Raw genomic sequence first — 23,173 nt, 5'->3', positions numbered from 1 at the left:
AGCTCTAGCAAATCTGTTTGCAGGAATGTTGGTCCCTCTCAGGTTTGGGTGTAATCTGTCCCTTTTGTACAGGTCGGAAAAGAATATCCCAATAATCCACAAATCTGAAATCCTGCCTCCTACACCAATTCTGCAGTCACACATTCATCTGCCATAATATCCTATTTTACCCTCACTGGAATGTGGCAGAGACAGCAATCTAGAGATATCTACCCTTTGTGTTCTGCTTTTCAGCTTCCTTCCTATATTCACTATCTTCTGCAGTTTTGTTTCTACTCCAGGTTCCAGCATCTGCAGTCTCTTGAATCTGAAATCAGTAAGAGCACTGTAAAAGACATTCTGGCCAGCCAAGTGTGTCAGGGCAGTGCACTGGGCCACTTAATAGAGGTTCAATGTAGTGGTGAGGTACCCAGAGATTGGGCCAGAGTTTGAGTGATAGTAAGAAGGCTGCAGAAACTGAGGTATAGAGGGAAGGAACAGAGAGCGGTAATCCTCGGCACAGCATCATGGATGTTTTTCTGGCTTATCATTGAAGGAAAAAAGTGGAGCAGTTCAGATACTGACAAGAGTTGGTACTGACCTGCACGTCGCCACCCACTCCCCCTACACTGGGGTCTCCATCCAGGACTCTCACCATTTCTGCAGTGCAGGCCGGATCTAACACAGTGTCTGAGTCACAAACCTGATAGAAAATGACAGCAGATTGTCAGTTCATTTGAAACAGATACCAGTATGTTTCTAATACTCTGAGAATAGATGCTGGGAGTGAGCTAAAGAGCTATAGAGGCAATTGGAATTTAATGCAGGTAAGTGTGAGATGTTGACTCCACCATGCATGATCCCAAACCTAGCTGTACAGGTGAGAAGGTTGGTCATGGGGCTGGCAACCCCATCTTGTAAAAACCCAGCGCTACAGAAACACCAACAGAACCTCCAAAGACCTCATCCCTCGGACAGGATGGTTCTTTGACGGGCTATTCCTTGAAAGACTGAAAGACTGTCCCAGGACAGATCTCAGGTGAGCTATTGTTCGCAGCCTATGCCCCAGTCAGAGTAATGGGCTTAAAAAAAATAGTTGTGAGGTGTTCCACTGCTGACAGCTCCCACCCTCCACAACTTCCCAACTTATACAGGATTGCATGCCAGAAGCCTTCTTCCCCACCCTGTCAACCGTGATTCCACTTTTGCTTCACCATGTATTTGTACTCCAATGCCCCTATATATCATTAGTCATGGGCCTCCAGTCCAAGAAACAGCACTCTACCCTCACTCTCTGAATTCTGCCTGTGTATCCCATTAGCCAGTTCTTCCTGGAATCCATGTAATTTAACCTTCCAGAGCAGCTTGCTATATGGAATCTTATCAAAGGCCTTATTGAAGTTCATATAGACGACGCCTACAACCCTGCACTCATCAACTTTCTTGGTCACCTCATCAAAATAATCAAATTGATAGGACATGATCTCTCTCTCACACAAAGCCATGCTGACTTCTCCTAATCAACCTTTCCAGATATATTATCCCTCAGAATCCTCTCCAGTAACTTACCGATCACTTATGTGCATTTTACAGATCTATAGTTCCCCATCCTCAAACAAAGGCACAACATTGGCTACCCTTCACTCTACTGGCACCTCACCTGTGGCTAACAATAAAACAATAATGCAAATATCTCAGCCAGGGCTCCCACAATTCCTTCTCTAGCCTCCCACCGTGTTCTTGGATACCTAATATTTGACATTTCCTCCATGGGGAAAAGACTCTGTAGCTCCATATAAAATTATAAGAGGAATAGACAAATAGTTCAATAAAGGACCCTTTGGCTCAACTCATCCATGCTGACCTGAGCTAGTGGCTTTTCCCTGCATTTGGCCCTTTCTACCTGTCCAAATGCATTTTATTTGTACCCACTAAACCTCTTTCTCTGGCAGCTCATTCCATATAACCACAACCTCTATGTGGTAAGTGAGCACCTAATGTCCTCTTTTTGTTCTTCCCCTCTCATATTAAATCTACAGCCTCTAGTTCTAGATTTCCTACCTTGAGAAAAAGACAGTGACCATTCATCTTTTCTATATCCCTCATGATTTTATAAAACCTCCCTAAGATCACCCTCAGCCTCCTATCCTCTAGGAAGAAAGAACACTAGCCTATTCAATTTCTTCATATGACTCAAGCCCTACATACCTGATAACACCTTCATGAATCTTTTCTGCACTTTTTCTGACTTAATGATTTCCTTCCTATGGCAGTGTGCAAGTCCTACCCTGGGTAATTTATTTATTCACATTTACAGAATGTGGATGTTGCCAACAAAGCCAGCATTTATTGTCCATCCCTAGTTGCCCTTGAGAAGGTGGTGATGAGCTGCCTTCTTGAACCGCTGCACCCACAGTGCTGTTAGGGAGGGAATTCCATGATTTTGACCCAGCGATAATGAAGGAATGGTGATATGTTTCCAAGTCAGGATGCTGAGTGACTTGGAGGGGAATTTCCAAGTGGTGGTGTTCCCAGGTATCTCATCCTTCTAGATGATAGTGGTTGTGGATCTAGAAGGTGCTGCCTTAGAAACTTTGGTGTGTAGATGCAGTACATCTTGTAGATAGGTCATACTGCTGCAACTGTTCGTCGATGGTGGAGGGACTGGAAGCTTGTGGAAGGGATATCAATCAAGTAGCTGCCTTGTACTGGCTGGTGTCAAAGTTCTTGACTGTTGATCCAGGCGAGTGGTGAGTATTCCACTACACTCCTGACCTGAGCCTTGTAGATGGTGGACAGGCTTTGGGGAGTCAGGAGATGAGTTACACGCCACAAGATTCCTAGGCTTTGACCTACTCTGGTGGCCACGGTGTTTATATGGCTAGACCAGTTCAGTTTCCTGTCAATGGTAACCCCCAGGATGTTGGTAGTAGGGGATTCAGTGATGGTGATGCCACTGAATGTCAAGGGATGATGGTTAGAGCCTCTCTTGTTGGAGTTGGTCATTGCCTGGCACTTGCATGGATCGAATGTAACTTGCCACTTGTCAGCCCAAGCCTGGATATTGGCCAGGTCCTGCTGCATTTGGGGATGAACTGCTTCACTATCTGAGGAGTCACAAATGATGCAGAACATTGTGCAGCCATCTGCGAACATCCCCACTTCTGACCTGCTGACGGAAGGAAGGTCATTGATGAAGCAGCTGAAGATGGTTGTTCCTAGAACACTTCCCTGAGGAACTCCTGCAGTGATGTCCTGAGGCTGAAATGATTGACCTCCAACTGGCCAAAAATCGCATTGTCAGAGTTAAAATCCATCAGCCAGTCCTGGGCCCAATTTCCCAGATGATCCAAATCCTGTTGTAAACTAAACTAATCTTATCTGCCTGCACAAGGCCCATGTTATATCATACATCCAGTTGTTACCACGAGAAACTTCAAATGCAGATAATGTTCATCTAAAATAAAAACAGAATTCCAGGGATAGTCAACAGGTCAGGCAGCATCCGTGTAAAGAAACAGTTCAATGGGAAAGACCATTAATCTTTAATATTGACTTTCTTTCTGCCAGAGCTACTGAATTATTTATAACATTTTCAGTTTTATATTTCCTCAGCTCATTCCACTTTATTTGTATTCTCTATATATATACACATTGTTTTTTTTGACAAGATAACAAGAGAGATCAATGAGGATAGGGAGTGAATATTGTCTACATAAACTTTAGTAAGGTGTTTGACAAAGTTCCTCATGGGAGACTACTCCTGAAGATTAAGATGCGCGGGATCCATGGTGAATTGGCTGATTGGATTCAGAACTAGCTTGCCCATAGCAGACAGAGAGTAGTGGGAGAGGTCTGTCATTAGTGGAGTTCTGCAGAGATCTGTGCTGGGACCTCTGCAGTTTGTTATGTATACAAAATGTAGATGGGTGGATTAGTAAATTTGCAGATGACACCAGGATCGGTAGAGTTATGGATAGTGTAGAAGACTGGCAAAGAATATAGCACAATTTAGATCAGTTGCAGATATGGGTAGCAAAATAGCAGATGGAGTTTAAACCAAATAAATATGTAGGACAAATGCAAGGAGACAGAAGGCTGTTAAGGGGAAGATCCCTAATGGTGTTGCTGAGCAGAAAGATCTTGGGATCCAAGTTCATAGCTCTTTGGAAGTAGCTACACAGGTTGATAAGGTGGCTAACAGCCTCAAGATTCAGGGCGTAAAGTGAGGACAGAGATAAGGAGGAACTACTTTGCCCAAAGAGTGGTGAGTCTCTGGAATTCTCTGCCCAATGACACAGTGGAAACAATCTCAGTAAATATATTTAAGACAAAGTTGGATAGATTTTTGCACAGTAGGGGAATTAAGGGTTATGAGGAAAAGGCAGGTAGGCAGAGATGAGCCAATGGTCAGATCGTCCATGATCTTATTGAATGGCCGAGCAGGCTCGATGGGCCAGATGGCCTCCTGCTCCTAATTTTTATGTTAAAAAGGCTTAGGCCGTAAGACATAGGAGTAGAATTAGGCCATTCAGCCCATTAACTCTGCTCCACCAGTCGATCATGGCTGATCCCAGATCCTACTCGACCCCATACACCTGCCTTCTCACCATGTCCTTTGATGCCCTGACTGATCAGGAAATGATCAACTTCCATCTTAAATATACCCACGGACTTGACCTCGACTGAGGCAGAGCATTCCACAGATCTACTATTCTCTGGCTAAAAAAAATCCTCTTTACCTCTGTTCTAAAGGGGCACCCCTTCAATTTTGAGGCTGTGCCTTCTAGTTCTGGATACCGCCGCCATAGGAAACACCCTCTCCACATCCACCCTATCTAATCCTTTCAACATTCGGTAGGTTTCAATGAGATCCCCCTCACATTCTTCTAAATTCTAGTGAGTACAGGCCCAAAGCTGCCAAATGCTCCTCATATATTCATATCTTCATTCCCAGAATCATCCTCGTGAACCTCATCTGGACTCTCTCCAATGAGAACACATCCTTTCTAAGATAGTGGGCCCAAAACTGTTGCCAATATTCTAAGTGCAACCCGACTAGTGTCTTATAAAGCCTCAGCATTATCTCCTTGCTTTTATATTCTATACCCCTTGAAATAAATGCCAACATTGCAGCTGCCTTATTTACCACAGACTCGACCTGTAAATCAACCTTCTGGGAGTCTTGCACGAGGACTCCGGTGTTGTTGGTCTTGCATGAGTTCCTCTGCACCTCTGGTGTTTGAACCTTCTCCCCATTTAGATAATAGTCCTTTAACCAAAATGTATTAGCATACATTTCCCAACATTGTATTCTACCTGCCAATTTTTTGCCCATTCTTCCAATTTGTCTAAGTCCTGCTGCAATCACATTACTTCCTCAACACTGCCTACCCCTCCACCTATCTTAGTATCATCCACAAAGTTTGCCACAAAGCTATCAATTCCATTACCTAAATCATTGACAAACAATGTGAAAAACAGCAGTCCTAATACTGACCCCTGAGGAACACCACTAGTCACTGTCAGCCAACTAGAAGGGGCCCCCTTTATTCCCACTCACCACCTCCTGTCCTTTGGCCATTCTTCTATCCATGCCAGTATCTTTCTTATAATGCTGTAGGATTTTATCTTGTTAAGCAGCCTCATGTGTGGGAAATTATCAAACGGCTTCTGAAAATCCAAGTAAGTGACATCCACCGCCTCTCCTTTGTCCACGCTGCTTATTACTTCCTCGAAGAACTCTAACAGATTTGTCAGGCAAGATTTCCCTTTACAAAAAACCATGGTGACTTTGACTGATTTTATCATTGGTCTCCTAGTACCTGGAAACCTCATTCTTAATGATAACTCCAACGACTAATATCAGAAGTTCAAAATACCAGAAGAAAAAAAGCTGAGGAGTAGTTTTTTCTCCAGTCCTGCCGAGGGGTTTTGGCCTGAAACATTGACTGTACTTTTTTCCATAGATGCTGCCTGACCTGCTGAGTTCCTCCAGTATTTTATGTGCTCAGATTTCTAGCAGCTGCAGATAACCATATAACAATTACAGCACGGAAGCAGGCCATCTCAGCCCTTCTAGTCCATGCCAAACTCTTACTCTCACCTAGTTCCACCGACCTGCACTCAGCCCATAACCCTCCATTCCTTTCCTGTCCATGTATCTATCCAATTTAACTTTAAATGACAACATCAAACCTGCCTACCCCACTTCTGCTGGAAGCTCATTCCACACAGCTACCACTCTCTGAGTAAAGAAGTTCCCCGTCATGTTACCCCTAAACTTTTGCCCTTTAACTCTCAACTCATGTCCTCTTGTTTGAATCTCCCCCACTCTCAATGGAAAGTGGATCTTCAATGGATCTTCTCTTGTCAATGGGCCAATTGGCTTAATTCTGCTCCTTTGTCTTATGGTCTTATCGGATGCCGAGCTGTCATCAATAAAAAGCATCTTTGATGTCCAGATGTTACAAGGTTGAGTGAAGAGCCAGTGAGATGGCATCTGCTGTCAACCTGTTGTGCCAGTGGGCAAATAGAAGTGGATCCAAGTCATTTCTCAGGCAGGAGTTTATATGTTTCATCACCAACTTCTCAAAACACTTCATCACTGTGGATGTAGGTGCTGCTGGATGATAGTCACTGAGGCAGATCACCATGTTCTTCTTAGCTACCAGTAGAATTGAAGCCTGCTTGAAGCAGGTAGTTACCTCAGACTGCCAAAGCAGGAGGTTAATGATCTCAGTCAACACTCCAACCAGTTAATCAGTACTGGTCTTGGTACTTGGTGAAGGTACCACTCCAGGCTAGATGCTTTTCATCAGTACCACTCATCTGACCTCATTGACTATGAAACCCATCGATAAAAATACTCTGCCTTTCTGCTTTATGGTGGATATTTTCACATTTATTCTCTTTTTGCATCTGTATTGTGTTTTCCCACTCCTCTTGAAACCTCTTCATTGTTCTCACATCCCCAAAATTGTTTTGGTCAGTTCTATGTCTCTCGCCAAATTTTAACATTTCCTTGAATTTTAATGACAAAATTGTTAGCCAGTTGTTTCAGGATGAATCTCGTGGTTGTATATGGTATACATATTTTAATAATAAATAAATATACTTTTGTTCCTATGTTCCCAGCAGTTTCAACAAATATTCAGCACCGAACTACCAGCTCTCAGCAACAGATGGCGATGTCACACCACTGCCACTCTGCTGTTCGTATGGAGGCCAAGCCATTCAATCTTGCCCCATCAGTCAGTGAAATCACAGTTAACCTAATTGTAACCTTCATCTGGAATTCAGATCCATCTCCTCACCTTTCAAGTATTGTTTATTCACCTCTCAAGATGCTGCCTGATCTGTTGAGTAAGTTCCTCCCCATTTTTTGTGTTGCTCTGCACTTGCAGCATCTGCAGAATCGCTTGTGTATATTTTGCTATGATCTTACAGATTGTTACCTGCAGTGAGCTTTCTGTGTAGCTGTGACACTTTATTCTACATTGGTTTACCTTGTCCTGTCTCAATGCACTGTGCCTTCGACTCATACAGGAGAATGAGGAAATGATAGACAGGAGCTAGTCACCCCTAGATTGAAGGGGACAGGTAACTGGGTGTCTGTCAGGAGAAGGAGGGGAAATGCACAGCCAGATCAGAGTACACCTGTGACCATTCCCTTTAATAATAAGCACACAACTTCAGATACTATTGAGGGGAACAACCTCCCGGGGGCAGCCACAGTGGTCTCTGGCACTGAGTCTGGTGCTGTGGCTCAGAAGAACAGAGAGGTGAAGAGGACTGCAGTGGTGATAGGAGATTCCTTGGTCAGAGGAACAGAGACGAGGTATTGTGGGTGCGATAGAGACACCCAAATGGTATGTTGCATCACTGGTGCCAGGGTCAGGGATGTGTAGGATTGGGTACATGGCATTCTCAAGGGGGAGGGGGAGCAGCCAGAAGTCTTGGTGCATATTGGCAGCAATGACATAGGTAGATAAGGTGAGGAGGTCCTGAAGAGATTTTAGAGAGTCAGGAAGAAAGCTAAAAGACAGAGCCTCCATAGAAACATAGAATATAGGTGCAGAAGTACCCCTATTCAGTATGATCATAGCTGATCATCCAACTTAGAACCCTGTACCTGCCTTCTCTCCATACCCCCTGATCCCTTTAGCCACAAGGGCCATATCTAACTCCCTCTTAAATATAGCCAATGAACTGGCCTCTACTGTTTCCTGTGGCAGAGAATTCCACAGATTCACCACTCTCTGTGTGAAGAAGTTTTTCCTCATCTCGGTCCTAAAAGGCTTCCCCTTTATCCTCAAACTGTGACCCCTCATTCTGGACTTCCCCAACATTGGGAACAATCTTCCTGTATCTAGCCTGTCCAATCCCTTTAGGATTTTATACGTTTCAATAAGATCCCCCCCTCAATCTTCTAAATTCCAACGAGTATAAGCCTAGTCGATCCAGTCTTTCATCATATGAAAGTCCCGCCATCCCAGGAATCAATCTGGTGAACCTTCTTTGTACTCCTTCTATGGCAAGGATGTCTTTCCTCAGATTAGGGGACCAAAACTGCACACAATACCCCAGGTGTGGTCTCACCAAGGCCTTGTACAACTGCAGTAGTACCTCCCTGCTCCTGTACTCGAATCCTCTTGCTATGAATGCCAGCATACCATTCGCCTTTTTCACCGCCTGCTGTACCTGCATGCCCACTTTCAATGACTGGTGTATAATGACACCCAGGTCTCATTGCACCTCCCCTTTTCCTAATTGGCCACCATTCAGATAATAATCTGTTTTCCTGTTCTTGCCACCAAAGTGGATAACCTCACATTTATCCACATTAAATTGCATCTGCCATGAATTTGCCCACTCACCTAACCTATCCAAGTCACCCTGCATCCTCTTAGCATCCTCCTCACAGCTAACACTGCTGCCCAGCTTCGTGTCATCCGCAAACTTGGAGATGCTGCATTTAATTCCCTCATCTAAGTCATTAATATATATTGTAAACAACTGGGGTCCCAGCACTGAGCCTTGCGGTACCCCACTATTCACTGCCTGCCATTCTGAAAAGGTCCCGTTTATTCCCACTCTTTGCTTCCTGTCTGCCAACCAATTCTCTATCCACATCAATACCTTACCCCCAATACCGTGTGCTTTAAGTTTGCACACTAATCTCCTGTGTGGGACCTTGTCAAAAGCCTTTTGAAAATCCAAATATACCACATCCACTGGTTCTCCCCTATCCAATCTATTAGTTACATCCTCAAAAAATTCTATGAAATTCGTCAGACATGATTTTCCTTTCGCAAATCCATGCTGACTTTGTCCGATGATTTCACCGCTTTCCAAATGTGCTGTTATCACATCTTTGATAACTGACTCTAGCATTTTCCCCACCACCGATGTTAGGCTAACCGGTCTGTGATTTCCTGGTTTCTCTCTCCCTCCTTTTTCAAAAAGTGGGGTTACATTAGCCACCCTCCAATCCTCAGGAACTAGTCCAGAATCTAAAGAGTTTTGAAAAGTTATCACTAATGCATCCACTATTTCTTGGGCTACTTCCTTAAGCACTCTGGGATGCAGACCATCTGGCCCTGGGGATTTATCTGCCTTTAATCCCTTCAATTTACCTAACACCACTTCCCTACTAACATGTATTTCCCTCAGTTCCTCCATCTCACTGGACCCTCTGTCCCCTAATATTTCTGGAAGATTATTTATGTCCTCCTTAGTGAAGACAGAACCAAAGTAGTTATTCAATTGGTCTGCCATGTCCTTGCTCTCCGTAATCAATTCTCCTGTTTCTGTCTGTAGGGGACCTACATTTGTCTTAACCAATCTTTTTCTTTTCACATATCTATAAAAGCTTTTACAGTCAGTTTTTATGTTCCCTGCCAGTTTTCTCTCATAATCTTTTTTCCCCTTCCTAATTAAGCCCTTTGTCCTCCTCTGCTGGACTCTGAATTTCTCCCAGTCCTCAGGTGAGCCACTTTTTCTGTCTAATTTGTATGCTTCTTCTTTGGAATTGATACTATCCCTAATTTCCCTTGTCAGCCACGGGTGCACTACCTTCCTTGATTTATTCTTTTGCCAAACTGGGATGAACAATTGTTGTAGTTCATCCATGCGATCCTTAAATGCCTGCCATTGCATATCCACCGTCCATCCTTTAAGTGTCATTTGCCAGTCTATCTTAGCTAATTCACATCTCATACCTTCAAAGTTACCCTTCTTTAAGTTCAGAACCTTTGTTTCCGAATTAACTATAGGAAATTATAGACTAGTTAGTGTGACCTCAGTGGTTGGGAAGATGTTGGAGTCAATTGTTAAGGATGAGGTTATGGAGGACTTGGTGACACAGGACAGGATAGGACAAGATCTGGCATGGTTTCCGTAAGGGAAAATCTTCCCCAACAAATTGCCTGTTGAAATTCTTTGAGAAGATTACAAGTAGGATAGATAAAGGGAATGCAGTGCATGTTGTATATTCGGATTTTCAGAAGGTCTTTGACAAGGTGCCACACATGAGGCTGCTTACTTCATTAAGAGCCCGTGGTATTACAGGGAAGTTACTAGCATGGTTAAGGCTTTGGTTGATTTGTAGGAGGAAGCGTGTGGGAATAAAAGATCTTTTTCTGGTTGGCTGCCAGTAACCAGTGGTGTTTCACAGGGGTCGGTGTTGGGACTGCTTCTTTTTATGCTGTATATCAATGATTTAGATGATGGAATAGATGGCTTCGTAGCCAAGTTTGCAGATGATATGAAGATTGGTATATGGGCAGGTAGCTTTGAGGAAACAGGTCGGCTGAAGAAGGACTTAGATAAGTTGGGAGAATGAACAAGAATGTGGCAAATGGAATACAATGTTGGAAAATGCATGGTCCAGGCCCGAGGAGGGGTCTCGGCTGGTCTTGAAGTTTCACAGCCTGGGGGAATGGGGATATTGGAAGTAGTTTCCCTAAGAGACCTGGTACTCAGGTTACTTCAAGTTCAAGTCTATTGCAGATGTGTAATACTTCATAAAAGGAAGGTAGGCAGAGGGGGAGGTGTGGCTTTATTGGTAAGAAATGATATTAAATCATTAGAAAGAGGTGATATAGGATCGGAAGGTGCAGAATCTTTATCGGTTGAGCTAAGAAATCGGAGGGGTAAAAGGACCCTGATGGCAGTTATTTATAGGCCTCCAAACAGCTGCAGGGATGTGGACTACAAATTACAGCAGGAAATAGAAAAGGCTTGTCAGAAGGGCAGTGTTATGATAATTGTGGGGGATTTTAACATGCAAGTGGATTGGGAAAATCAGGTCGGCACTGGATCTCAAGAGAAAGAATTTGTAGAATGTCTGCGAGATGGCTTTTTAGAACAGCTTGTTGTTGAGCCCACTAGGGGATCGGCTGTACTGGATTGGGTATTGTGTAATGAACCGGAGGTGATTAGAGAGATTGACGTGAAGGAACCCTTAGGAGGCAGTGATCATAACATGATTGAGTTCACTGTGAAATTAGAAAAAGAGAAGCTGAAATCTGATGTGTCGGTGTTTCAGTGGAGTAAAGGAAACTACAGTGGCATGAGAGAGGAACTGGCCAAAGTTGACTGGAAAGAGGCACTGGCGGGAAAGACGGCAGAGCAGCAGTGGCTGGAGTTTATGCGAGAAGTGAGGAAGGTGCAAGACAGGTATATTCCAGGAAAGAAGAAATTTTCGAATGGAAAAAGGATGCAACCGTGGTTGACAAGAGAAGTCAAAGTCAAAGTTAAAGCAAAGGAGAGGGCATACAAGGAAACAAAAATTAGTGGGAAGACAGAGGATTGGGAAGTTTTTAAAACCTTATAAAAGGAAACTAAGAAGGTCGTTAAGAGAGGAAAGATTAACTATGAAAGGAAGCCAGCAAATAATATCAAAGAGGATACTAAAAGCTTTTTCAAGTATATAAAGAGTAAAAGACAGGTGAGAGTAGATATAGGACTGATAGAAAATGATGCTGGAGAAATTGTAATGGGAGATAAGGAGATGGCAGAGGAACTGAACGAGTATTTTGCATCAGTCTTCACTGAGGACGACATCAGCAGTATACCGGACACTCAAGGGTGGCAGGGAAGAGAAGTGTGCGCAGTCACAATTACGACAGAGAAAGTACTCAGGAAGCTGAATAGTCTAAAGGTAGATAAATCTCCTGGACCAGATGGAATGCACCCTCGTGTTCTGAAGGAAGTAGCTGTGGAGATTGCGGAGGCATTAGCGATGATCTTTCAAAAGTCGATAGATTCTGGCATCGTTGCGGAAGACTGGAAGATTGCAAATGTCACTCCGCTATTTAAGAAGGGGGCAAGGAAGCAAAAAGGAAATTATAGACCTGTTAGCTTGACATCGGTGGTTGGGAAGTTGTTGGAGTCGATTGTCAAGGATGAGGTTACAGAGTACCTGGAGGCATATGACAAGATAGGCAGAACTCAGCATGGATTCCTTAAAGGAAAATGCTGCCTGACAAACTTATTACAATTTTTTGAGGAAATTACCAGTAGGCTAGACAAGGGAGATGCAGTGGATGTTGTATATTTGGATTTTCAGAAGGCCTTTGACAAGGTGCCACACATGAGGCTACATAACAAGATGAGAGCCCATGGAATTACGGGAAAGTTACATACGCAGATAGAGCGTTGGCTGATTGGCAGGAAACAGAGAGTGGGAATAAAGGGATCCTAATCTGGTTGGCTGCCGGTTACCAGTGGTGTTCCACAGGGGTCCGTGTTGGGGCCGCTTCTTTTTACATTGTACATCAATGATTTGGATTATGGAATAGATGGCTTTGTGGCTAAGTTTGCTGACGATATGAAGATAGGTGGAGGGGCCGGTAGTGCTAAGGAAACGGAGAGTCTGCAGAGAGACTTGGATAGATTGGAAGAATGGGCAGAGAAGTGGCAAATGAAGTACAATGTTGGAAAATGTATGGTTATGCACTTCGGCAGAAAAAATAAACGGGCAGACTATTATTTAAATGGGGAAAGAATTCAAAGTTCTGAGATGCAACGGGACTTGGGAGTCCTCGTACAGGATACCCCTAAGGTTAACCTGCAGGTTGAGTTGGTAGTGAAGAAGGCGAATGCAATGTTGGCGTTCATTTCTAGAGGAATAGAGTATAGGAGCAGGGATGTGATGTTGAGGCTCTATAAGGCGCTGGTGAGACCTCACTTGGAGTACTGTGGGCAGTTTTGGTCTCCTTATTTAAGAAAGGATGTGCTGACGTTGGAGAGGGTATAGAGAAGATTCACTAGAATGATTCCGGGAATGAGAGGGTTAACATATGAGGAATGTTTGTCCGCTCTTGGACTGTATGCCTTGGAGCTTCAAAGAATGAGGGGAAACCTCATAGAAACATTTTGAATGTTGAAAGGCATGGACAGAGTGGATGTGGCAAAGTTGTTTCCCATGATGGGGGAGTCTAGTACGAGAGGGCATGACTTAAGGATTGAAGGGCGCCCTTTCAGAACAGAAATGTGAAGAAATTTTTTTAGCCAGAGGGTGGTGAATCTATGGAATTTGTTGCCACGGGCAGCAGTGGAGGCCAAGTCATTGGGTGTACTTAAAGCAGAGATTGATAGGTATCTGAGTAGCCAGGGCATCAAAGGTTATGGTGAGAAGGCAGGGGAGTGGGACTAAATGGGAGAATGGATCAGCTCATGATAAAATGGCGGAGCAGACTCGATGGGCCGAATGGCCGACTTCTGCTCCTTTGTCTTATGGTCTTAATGACCCTTTGGCTGCGATTCTCACTGATAGTATTCGGTCAGATAGTTTTAGTATTCTGAGGGGCAGCTGGCAGGGCTGCCCTTTATTACCACTACTTTTCACACTGGTGATCGAGCCATTGGCTGAGGCTACTCGGCAAGACCCCAAAATATCTGCTCCAGACTAATGGTCGCAGACAGATTTTGTTTACTTAGGCATATTTATCACACCCATGTTTGATCAATTATTGAAAGCTAACTTTACACAGTCATTTGACAAAATCAAGCAGAATCTCGAGAGATGGAGCACTCTTCCCATTTCATGGATTGGCCAAATATCCTTGCTCAAAATGAACATTCTTCCTCGTCTGCTCTACCCAATACAAATGATTCCAGTCATTTTTACCCAACAAATACTTAAAACAATAAATGGCTGGTTTGTTTCTTTCATCTGGAACAAAAAAAGACCCTGTATTAAAATGTCTAAGTTACAGCTTCCCAGTGGTCTAGGGGGATCTGGATTTTCCAGACATCAAAAAATATCAGTTAGGTTCCTTTTTTATCTTATGGGGTTGACTGGGTTTGCAGGGACCCCTCCTCGATTTAGCTAGACATTGAAGCTTCACAAGCAAAATGCCTTCTTATTACTTTGCTTTTCCTCAATTAGATGAAACTAGTTAAGGAATATTGTCGCAATCCAATAACAATTAATACAGTCAGAGCTTGGTGGGACTGCGACAAATTGAGGGCAACGTTGCGAAAGTATCACCCTTCACTCCAATAACCGGCAGTCCAGATTTTCTGCCTGGCATAATGGATTCTGGATTTAAACTAAGGGTATTTTCCATCTAAGAGATTTGTTTGATGAAGGAATGATGATGTATTTTAGTGAAATAGTACAGAAATTTAACATACCCAACAAGGATCTTTTTCGTTTCTTTCAGATAAGAGATAATATACAGAAAAAAAACATCATTGTTAACTGATTGCTATAGTTCTGACATAGAACAGAGGGTGTTTTGTTCTAAGGGTGAAGTCTGTATTCGTACTTTCTACAGCATCCTGAGGGAATGTTCTTGTGGAGAGGCTGAGCAGTTGGGAAGGGTCTGGCAGGAAGAATTGGGAGTAGAAATTACAGCTGAAACATGGGAAGATAGCTGTGATAGTGCTAAGATTTCAGATTGTAATAGAACTAAAGCATTGCAACTCAAAATTCTGCATAGAGCCCATCTGACTCCAGATCGTCTCTCGAAATTTAAGACGGGGGTTTCTCTTATGTGTTCTAAATGTAAAGTAAATACTGGAACTTTCACCCACTGTTTTTGGACTTGTCCCAAACTTCAGGCATATTTTGGGTGAAATGGAAAAGATTCTGAAGATGGAGCTTAGAACCACAGAACCATAGAACATTACCGCACAGAAACAGGCCTTTTGGCCCTTCTTGGCTGTGCCGAACCATTTTCTGCCTAGTCCAACTGACCCGCACCTGGACCATATCCCTCCATACAACCTCTCATCCATGTACCTGTCCAAGATTTTCTTAAATGTTAAAAGTGAACCTGCATTTCCCACTTCATCTGGCAGCTCATTCCACACTCTCACCACTCTCTGTGTGAAGAAGCCCCCCCTAATGTTCCCTTTAAACTTTTCCCCCCTCACCTTTAACCCATGTCCTCTGGTTTTTTTCTCCCCTTGCCTCAGTGGAAAAAGCCTGCTTGCATTCACTCTATCTATACTCATCATAATTTTATATACCTCTATCAAATCTCCCCTCATTCTTCTACGCTCCAGGGAATAAAGTCCTAACGTATTCAACCTTTCTCTGTAACTGAGTTTCTCAAGTCCCGGCAACATCCTTGTAAACCTTCTCTGCACGCTTTCAAACTTATTTATATCCTTCCTGTAATTTGGTGACCAAAATTGCACACAATACTCCAAATTTGGCCTCATCAATGCCTAATACAACCTCACCATAACATTCCAACTCTTATACTCAATACTTTGATTTATAATGGCCAATGTACCAAAAGCTCTCTTTACGACCCTATCTACCTGTGACGCCACTTTTCGGAAATCTTGTATCTGTATTCCCAGATCCCTCTGTTCTACTGCACTCCTCAGTGCCTTACCATTAACCCTGTATGTTCTACCTTGGTTTGTCCTTCCAACGTGCAATACCTCACACTTGTCTGTATTAAACTCCACCTGCCATTTTTCAGCCCATTTTTCCAGCTGGTCCAAATCCCTCTGCAAGCTTTGAAAACCTTCCTCACTGTCCACTACACCTCCAATCTTTGTATCATCAGCAAATTTGCTGATCCAATTTACCACATTATCATCCAGCTCATTGATATAGATGACAAATAACAATGGACCCAGCACTGATCCCTGTGGCACACCACTCGTCACAGGCCTCCACTCTGAGAAGCAATCCTCTACCACCACTCTCTGGCTTCTTCCACTGAGCCAACGTCTAATCCAATTTACCACCTCTCCATGTATACCTAGCGACCGAACCTTCCTAACTAACCTCCCATGCGGGACCTTGTCAAAGGCCTACACGCACTTCCGTCACCTGTCCTAACTCGTTTCCTAATAGGAGATCTAATATTGCACCCTCTCTAGTAGGTACCTCTATATATTGAGTTCGAAAACTTTCCTGAACGCATTTCACAAACTCTAACCCGTCTAGACCTTTAAAAGTATGGGAGTCCCAATCAATATGTGGAAAATTAAAATCCCCTGCTATCACAACTTTATGTTTCCTGCAGTTCTGTGCTATCTCTCTGCAGATTTGCTCCTCCAATTCTCGCTGACTATTGGGTGGTCTATAATGCAACCCCATTAATGTGGCCATACCTTTCCTGTTTCTCGGCTGCACCCATAAGGACTCAGTAGACAAGCCCTCTAATCTGTCCTGCCTGAACACTGCTGTAATATTTTCCCTGACTAGCAATACCACCCCCCAGCCCCACCCTTCATTCCTCTGCCTCTATCACGTCTGAAACATTGGAACCCTGCAACATTAAACTGCCAGTCCTGCCCCCCCTGTAGCCAAGTTTCACTAATTGCTACAACATCATAATTCCACGTGTCAATCCACGCCCTCAGCTCATCTGCCTTCCCCACAATACTCCTTGCATTGAAATAAACACACCTCAGAAGATTATCACCAACCACACACAACCCTTCCATTTGTGACTTTGCATGAACTTTTAACATCATTTATTTTCACCCCCACTCCACTATTTGCCCTGGCACTCTGGTTCCTATTCCCTTGCAAATCTAGTTTAAAGCCTTCCCAATAGCACTAACTAACCTCCCTGCAAGGATATTGGTCCCCTTGTAGTTCAAGTATAACCTGTCTCTCTTGTACAGGTCCCACCTGCCCCAGAAGAGGTCCCAATGATCCTGAAATCTGAAACCCTGCCCCCTACACCAGTTCCTCAGCCACTTGTTCCTCCTCCAGAGCATCCTATTCCTACCCTCACTGGCACGTAGCACAGGTAGCAATCCTGAGATTACCACCCTCGAGGTCCTGCTTTTCAACTTCCTACCAACCTCTCTATACTCACTCTCCAGGACCTCCTCACTCTTCCTTGCTATATCATTGGTACCGATGTGCACCACGACATCTGGCTGGTCACCCTCCCACTTCAGAATGTCATGCAATCGATCAGAGACATCCTTGACCCTGGCACCCGGGAGGCAACAAACCATCCTGGATTCTCTGTCACGACCGCAGAACCTCCTATCTATCTGCACCTCTAATGATCGAGTCCCCTATCACTACCGCTCTTCTCTTTTTCCCCCCTCCCTTCTGCACTGCTGAACCAGACTCAGAGCCAGAGATCCGGCTACTGCAGCTTGTCCCAAGTAAGTCATCCCCCCCAACAGTATCCAATGTGGTATACTTGTTGTTGAACTGGACCCAGTGTCTTTTCTCTTAGGCTTACCCAGCAGTCGTATTATTAATGCACATCAGAAAAAACCTTTTTAACGTCCTGACTTTTTGCTTGAGGAAGAACATTTTACTTTGTTGGAAATCCGATAAGGCCCCTGGACTTTGTGGTTGGCGTAAATTAATCATGGAATACATTCCTTTGGACTTCTTGACATGTATGGTACACTCAAAAACAAATAGTTTTCATAAAACATGGCAACCTTTTCTGCCGTATATTGATGTCAACCTGTCTGCTGTACTAATAAGGGCTTTTGTACAGGATCCACACGCATCAAAGTTGCTGGTGAACGCAGCAGGCCAGCAACAACTGTGTTCACCAGCAACTTTGGTGTGTGTGGCTTGAATTTCCAGCATCAGCAGATTTCCTCGTGTTTGCTTTTGTATAGGATGTTGTGGTGATGTCTATATTTTGATGGAGTGTTCTGATACCTGATATCTGTGAGGGGAAGAAATGTAAATGTAAGTGTATCTGGAAATTTAAAGTTTTGTTATGCTGAGCAAAAAAAAAATTTTAAAAAAAAAGAATAATAGAGGGCTATGGGTAACCTTAATAATTTTAAAGTAGGGACATGTTCGGCACAACTTTGTGGGCTGAAGGGCCTATATTGTGTTGTAGGTTTTCTATGTTTCTATTACCATTCACTTTGTTAAAATATTCTTCCTCATAACCCCCCAACCATCCCCCCACCATGTTTCTTGTCCAAGACTTCAAATATTTGTACCCTGATGCTTATCCCATCATCTAATGGCAATCACTTTCCTTAATTAAAATGACATAATCATGTGCATTTTCAACTTTTTCTTTCATCTCCTGTCACTGTTGTGGTGTGCCTCTCCTGAGAACATGACTACTTCATAGAGAAGTACAGCTCAGAAACAGGCCCCTCAGCCCATCTAGTCAATACTGTACCAAAAGCATTCAAGCTACCCACTCCCATTGACTTGCAAAAGGACCATAGCCCTCCATACCCCTACTATTCATGTACTGATCCAAACTTCTGGTTGTAGTCTCACCCAACTTCAGTGGAAAAAGCCTGCTTGAATTTACCCTATCTATATTCTGTGGCGACCTGCTTTCTAGCACACACGAACTGGCGCATGCCGGCAGAGAGGCCAGCCCCAAAAAGAGCGCCAGGCCATCTTCACCAGCAGGGGGAAGATCCCGCGTGCAGAAGGGGTCTGGGAATATGCATTCCCCACAGCAGTCCCGCGCAGGGAGGGCGGAAACGGGAAGGCTTTAAAGCAGGCCGTGAAGTTTGAATAAATCTCTTTTATCGCAACTCCAACTCACCGACTCTGTGTCGTTATTCTAGCACTGAGTGTACCACACCACTACAATTGGTGACCCCGACGGCCCAAACGATATTTGGACCAGAGATGACCGACACCGCATCTGTTCACGCAGTTTCATTAAAACTGCCAAGCTTTTGGCCGCTGAGACCCTGCCTGCGGTTCGAACAAGCAGAAGCACAATTCCACATTCGGCAGATAACCTCGGATTCCACTCGCTACTACTACGTGCTGAGCTCCCTCGACCAGGAGACAGCCGCACAAGTTGAGGAGTTTATACAGTTGCCCCCGGAGGACGGCAAATACACAGCATTCAAAGCCCTGCTCATAAGGACTTTCGGACTCTCTCGGCGCGAGCGAGCTGCCCGCTTACTGAACCTGGATGGTTTGGGAGACAGGCTGCCGTCGGCATTAATGAACAAAATGCTGGACCTGGCTGAAGGACACAAACCCTGCCTCATGTTTGAGCAGGTGTTCCTAGAGCAACTGCCCGAGGACATATGCCTGCTGCTGTCCGACGCAGATTTCAGCAAACCCCGGGAGGTGGCGACCCGAGCAGATGTGCTGTGGAATGCCAGGAAAGAGAGAGGGGCGTCTGTCGCACAGATCACCAAGCCGCGTGCCCAACGACAGACCAGACCAGGCCCGGCAGCAGAGCCTACAAAACCCGGCAACGGGAGTGAGGAGCCCAACGAACAATCGTGCTTCTACCACCAGCGGTGGGGCACAGAGGCCCGCTGCAGACCACCCTGCAAATTCCGGGAAGCACCAGGTCCATTCACCGCTGATGGCTACAGCGGCTGGCCATCAGGACAGCAGCCTCCTGTATGTCTGGGACAAGCAGTCGGGACGCCGCTTTTTGGTCGACACCGGAGCGGAGATCAGCGTCTTACCTCTAACGAGTTACGACACCCGCAACAGAGAACCGGGACCCACCCTGATGGCCGCAAATGGCAGCACAATACGAACCTACGGCACCCGCATGGTGCGGCTACAGTTTAGCTCCAGCTGGTTCACGTGGGACTACACACTGGCCTGCCGTGGCCCAACCACTCCTGGGGGCGGATTTTCTACGAGCCCACAGCCTGCTGGTCGACCTGCAAGAGAAGCGATTAGTCCACGCTAAGACTTTTCAAATGGTGAAGCCAAGTTGCCAGCCCCACACCTGGACTCCATCACGCTGTCCGACGATGAATTCACCAGGGTCCTGGTGGATTTCCCATCAGTACTGACACCGCAGTTCACGGCAGCCATGCCCAGACATGGAGTACAGCACCACATCCCGACCCAGGGACCACCCCTCCACGCCCGTGCTCGAAGGCTTCCCCCAGACAAGCTCCGACTGACGAAGGAGGAGTTCAAGAAGATGGAGGAATTGGGGATCATACGATGGTCCGACAGCCCATGGGCCTCCCCCCTGCACATGGTGCCCAAGGCAACGGGGGGCTGGAGACCATGCGGTGACTACCGCAGACTGAACGAGGCTACAACGCCAGACTGCTACCCTGTGCCGCACAGACGTTCCAGCGGCTAATGGACGCGGTGGGATGCGACCTGGACTTTGCATTCATCTATTTGGACGACATCCTCATAGCCAGCAGTAGTCAGCAGGAGCATCTGTCCCACCTCCGCCAGCTCTACTCCCACCTGAGCGAAGTCGGCCTTACAATCAACCCAGCCAAATGCCAGTTCGGACTCGACACCATCGACTTCCTGGGCCACAGGATTACTAAAGACGGGGCAACCCCGCTGCCCGCCAAGGTAGACGCGGTCCGCCACTTCCCCCGACCCAACACAATCAAAGGCCTGCAGGAATTCGTGGGTATGGTGAATTTCTACCACCGTTTCCTCCCCTCAGCAGCCCGAACCATGCGCCCCCTGTTCACTCTAATGTCGGGTAAGGGCAAGGTCATTACCTGGAACGAAGAGGCCGCAACCGCTTTCGTTAAAACCGAAGAAGCCTTGGCAAACGCCACGATGCTAGTGCACCCCAGAACGGACGTTCCTACTGCCCTCACGGTGGACGCATCCAACACAGCAGTCGGTGGAGTGCTGGAACAACTCATCGAGGGTCGCTGGCAACCCCTGGCATTCTTCAGCAAACACCTACGACCACCTGAACTCAAATACAGTGCTTTTGACCGGGAGCTATTGGCACTATACCTGGCAATCCGGCATTTCAGGTACTACTTAGAAGGTAGGCCCTTCACCGCGTTCACAGACCACAAACCGCTTACCTTTGCGTTCACGAAGGTGTGCGACCCCTGGTCGTCCCGCCAGCAGCGACATCTGTCCTACATCTCCGAGTACACGACGGACATCCGGCATGTCTCGGGAAAGAACAATGTCATGGCGGACGCACTTTCCAGACCTACCATACAGGCCCTGTCCCAGGGGGTGGACTATGCAGCGCTGGCAGAGGCACAGCAGGCAGACGCTGAGATCCCCAGTTACAGGACTGCAGTCTCCGGTTTGCAGCTCCAAGACCTCCCCGTAGGCCCTGGTGAGAGGACCCTACTATGTGACGTAGCTACTGGCCAACCCCGCCCCGTCGTCCCAGCAGCCTGGCGCCGGCGGGTGTTTGAATCCATTCACAACTTAGCGCACCCCTCCATCGGGACAACTGTCCGGCTGGTCTCCAACAGGTTCGTGTGGCATGGACTTCGTAAACAGGTCAGTGAATGGACCAAAACGTGTATGCAGTGCCAAACGGCCAAGGTGCAGCGGCACACCAAGGCTCCGCCGCAGCGGTTCGAACCCACCCGCCGGAGGTTTGACCACATTCATGTGGATATCGTGGGGCCCCTGCCAGTGTCACGAGGAGCGCGGTACCTCCTAACTATGATAGACCGGTTCACCAGATGGCCAGAGGCAGTCCCGCTCACCGACACCACCTCCGAATCCTGCGCCCGAGCACTGATCGCAACCTGGGTAGCACGCTTTGGGGTACCGGCCCACATTACCTCCGACAGGGGCGCCCAGTTCACCTCCAGCCTGTGGTCGGCTATGGCCAGCCTTTTAGGATCGCAGCTACACCACACAACTGCCTTCCACCCACAGTCGAACAGACTAGTGGAGCGTTTCCACCGTCACCTGAAATCGGCTCTCATGGCCCGCCTGGAGGGGCCTAACTGGGTGGACGAACTTCCCTGGGTCCTGCTCGGAATCCGCACGGCACCCAAAGAGGATCTACACACCTCGTCGGCCGAGTTGGTGTACGGAGCACCCCTGGTTGTCCCAGGAGAGTTCATACCAGCCCCAAGGGGGCAAGAGGAAGAACCCACAGCAGTCCTGACAGACTACGTGAGAGGCTCGGTAACCTGGCCCCCATACCCACTTCACAGCACGGACAGAGCCCGACCTGTGTACCCAAAGACCTGCAGAACTGTAAGTTTCTTTTTGTACGACGGGGCGGACACCGGGCACCGCTACAGCGGCCCTACGAGGGGTCGTTTAAGGTGATCAGGAACAACGGGTCCACGTTCGTGCTGGACATTAGGGGGAGAGAGGAGGTATTCACGGTGGACCGACTCAAACCGGCCCATGTGGACTTGGCGCAACCGGTCCAGGCTCAGGCACCGTGGTGCAGGGGCAGACCTCCCAAACAGAGGCCGATCCAGACTGTGGACATTTGGGGATGTATCGCCGGTTCTGGGGGGGGGGGGTTATGTGGCAACCCACTTTCTAGCACACACGAACCAGTGCGCACAGGCAGAGGGCCGGCCCCAAAAAGGGCGCCAGGCCATCTTCACCAGCAAGGGGAAAATCCTGCGCGCGGCAAGGGTCTGCGAATATGCATTCCCCAGAGCAGTCCCGCCCAGGGAGGGCGGGAACAGGAAGGCTTTAAAGCAGGCCACGAAGTTTGAATAAATCTCTTTTATCGCAACCCCAACTCACCGACTCCGTGTGGTTATTCTAGCGCTGTGTGTAGCACACCGCTACAATCCCTCAATTTTGTGTACCTCTATCAAATCGCCTCTCAATTGTCTACATTCTAAGAAATGAAGTTCTGACCTATTCAGTCTCTCCCTATAACTCAGGTTCTCCAGGCCCCACCTTCAATGAATTATGGATCTTTATTCCCAGATCCCTTTGTTCTCAGTACTCCTCAGTGCCTTACTGCTCTCTATGTAAAACCTCTCACTTGTCTGCATTAAATTCCATCTGCTGTTTATCTAGCTGGTCCAGACCCCACTGCAAGCTTTGATA

General features: G+C 46.3%; 1 protein-coding gene across 1 annotated transcript in view; it reads right to left on the bottom strand.

Moving 5' to 3' along the window:
- The window catches only part of has3 (hyaluronan synthase 3), a 48,020-nt gene that overhangs the window by 10,676 nt on the left and 14,171 nt on the right, over positions 1 to 23,173 (bottom strand). Inside the window, exon 3 of the mRNA XM_063067334.1 lies at positions 581 to 682. Coding sequence (XP_062923404.1) covers positions 581 to 682 — 102 coding nt within the window. The remainder of the gene's footprint in view (positions 1 to 580; positions 683 to 23,173) is intronic.

This window comes from Mobula hypostoma, chromosome 14 (assembly GCF_963921235.1).
Source record: "Mobula hypostoma chromosome 14, sMobHyp1.1, whole genome shotgun sequence".
Taxonomy (NCBI): domain Eukaryota; kingdom Metazoa; phylum Chordata; class Chondrichthyes; order Myliobatiformes; family Myliobatidae; genus Mobula; species Mobula hypostoma.
Note: the sequence above shows the minus strand (reverse complement) of the source record. Positions and strands in the feature narration are given on the sequence as shown.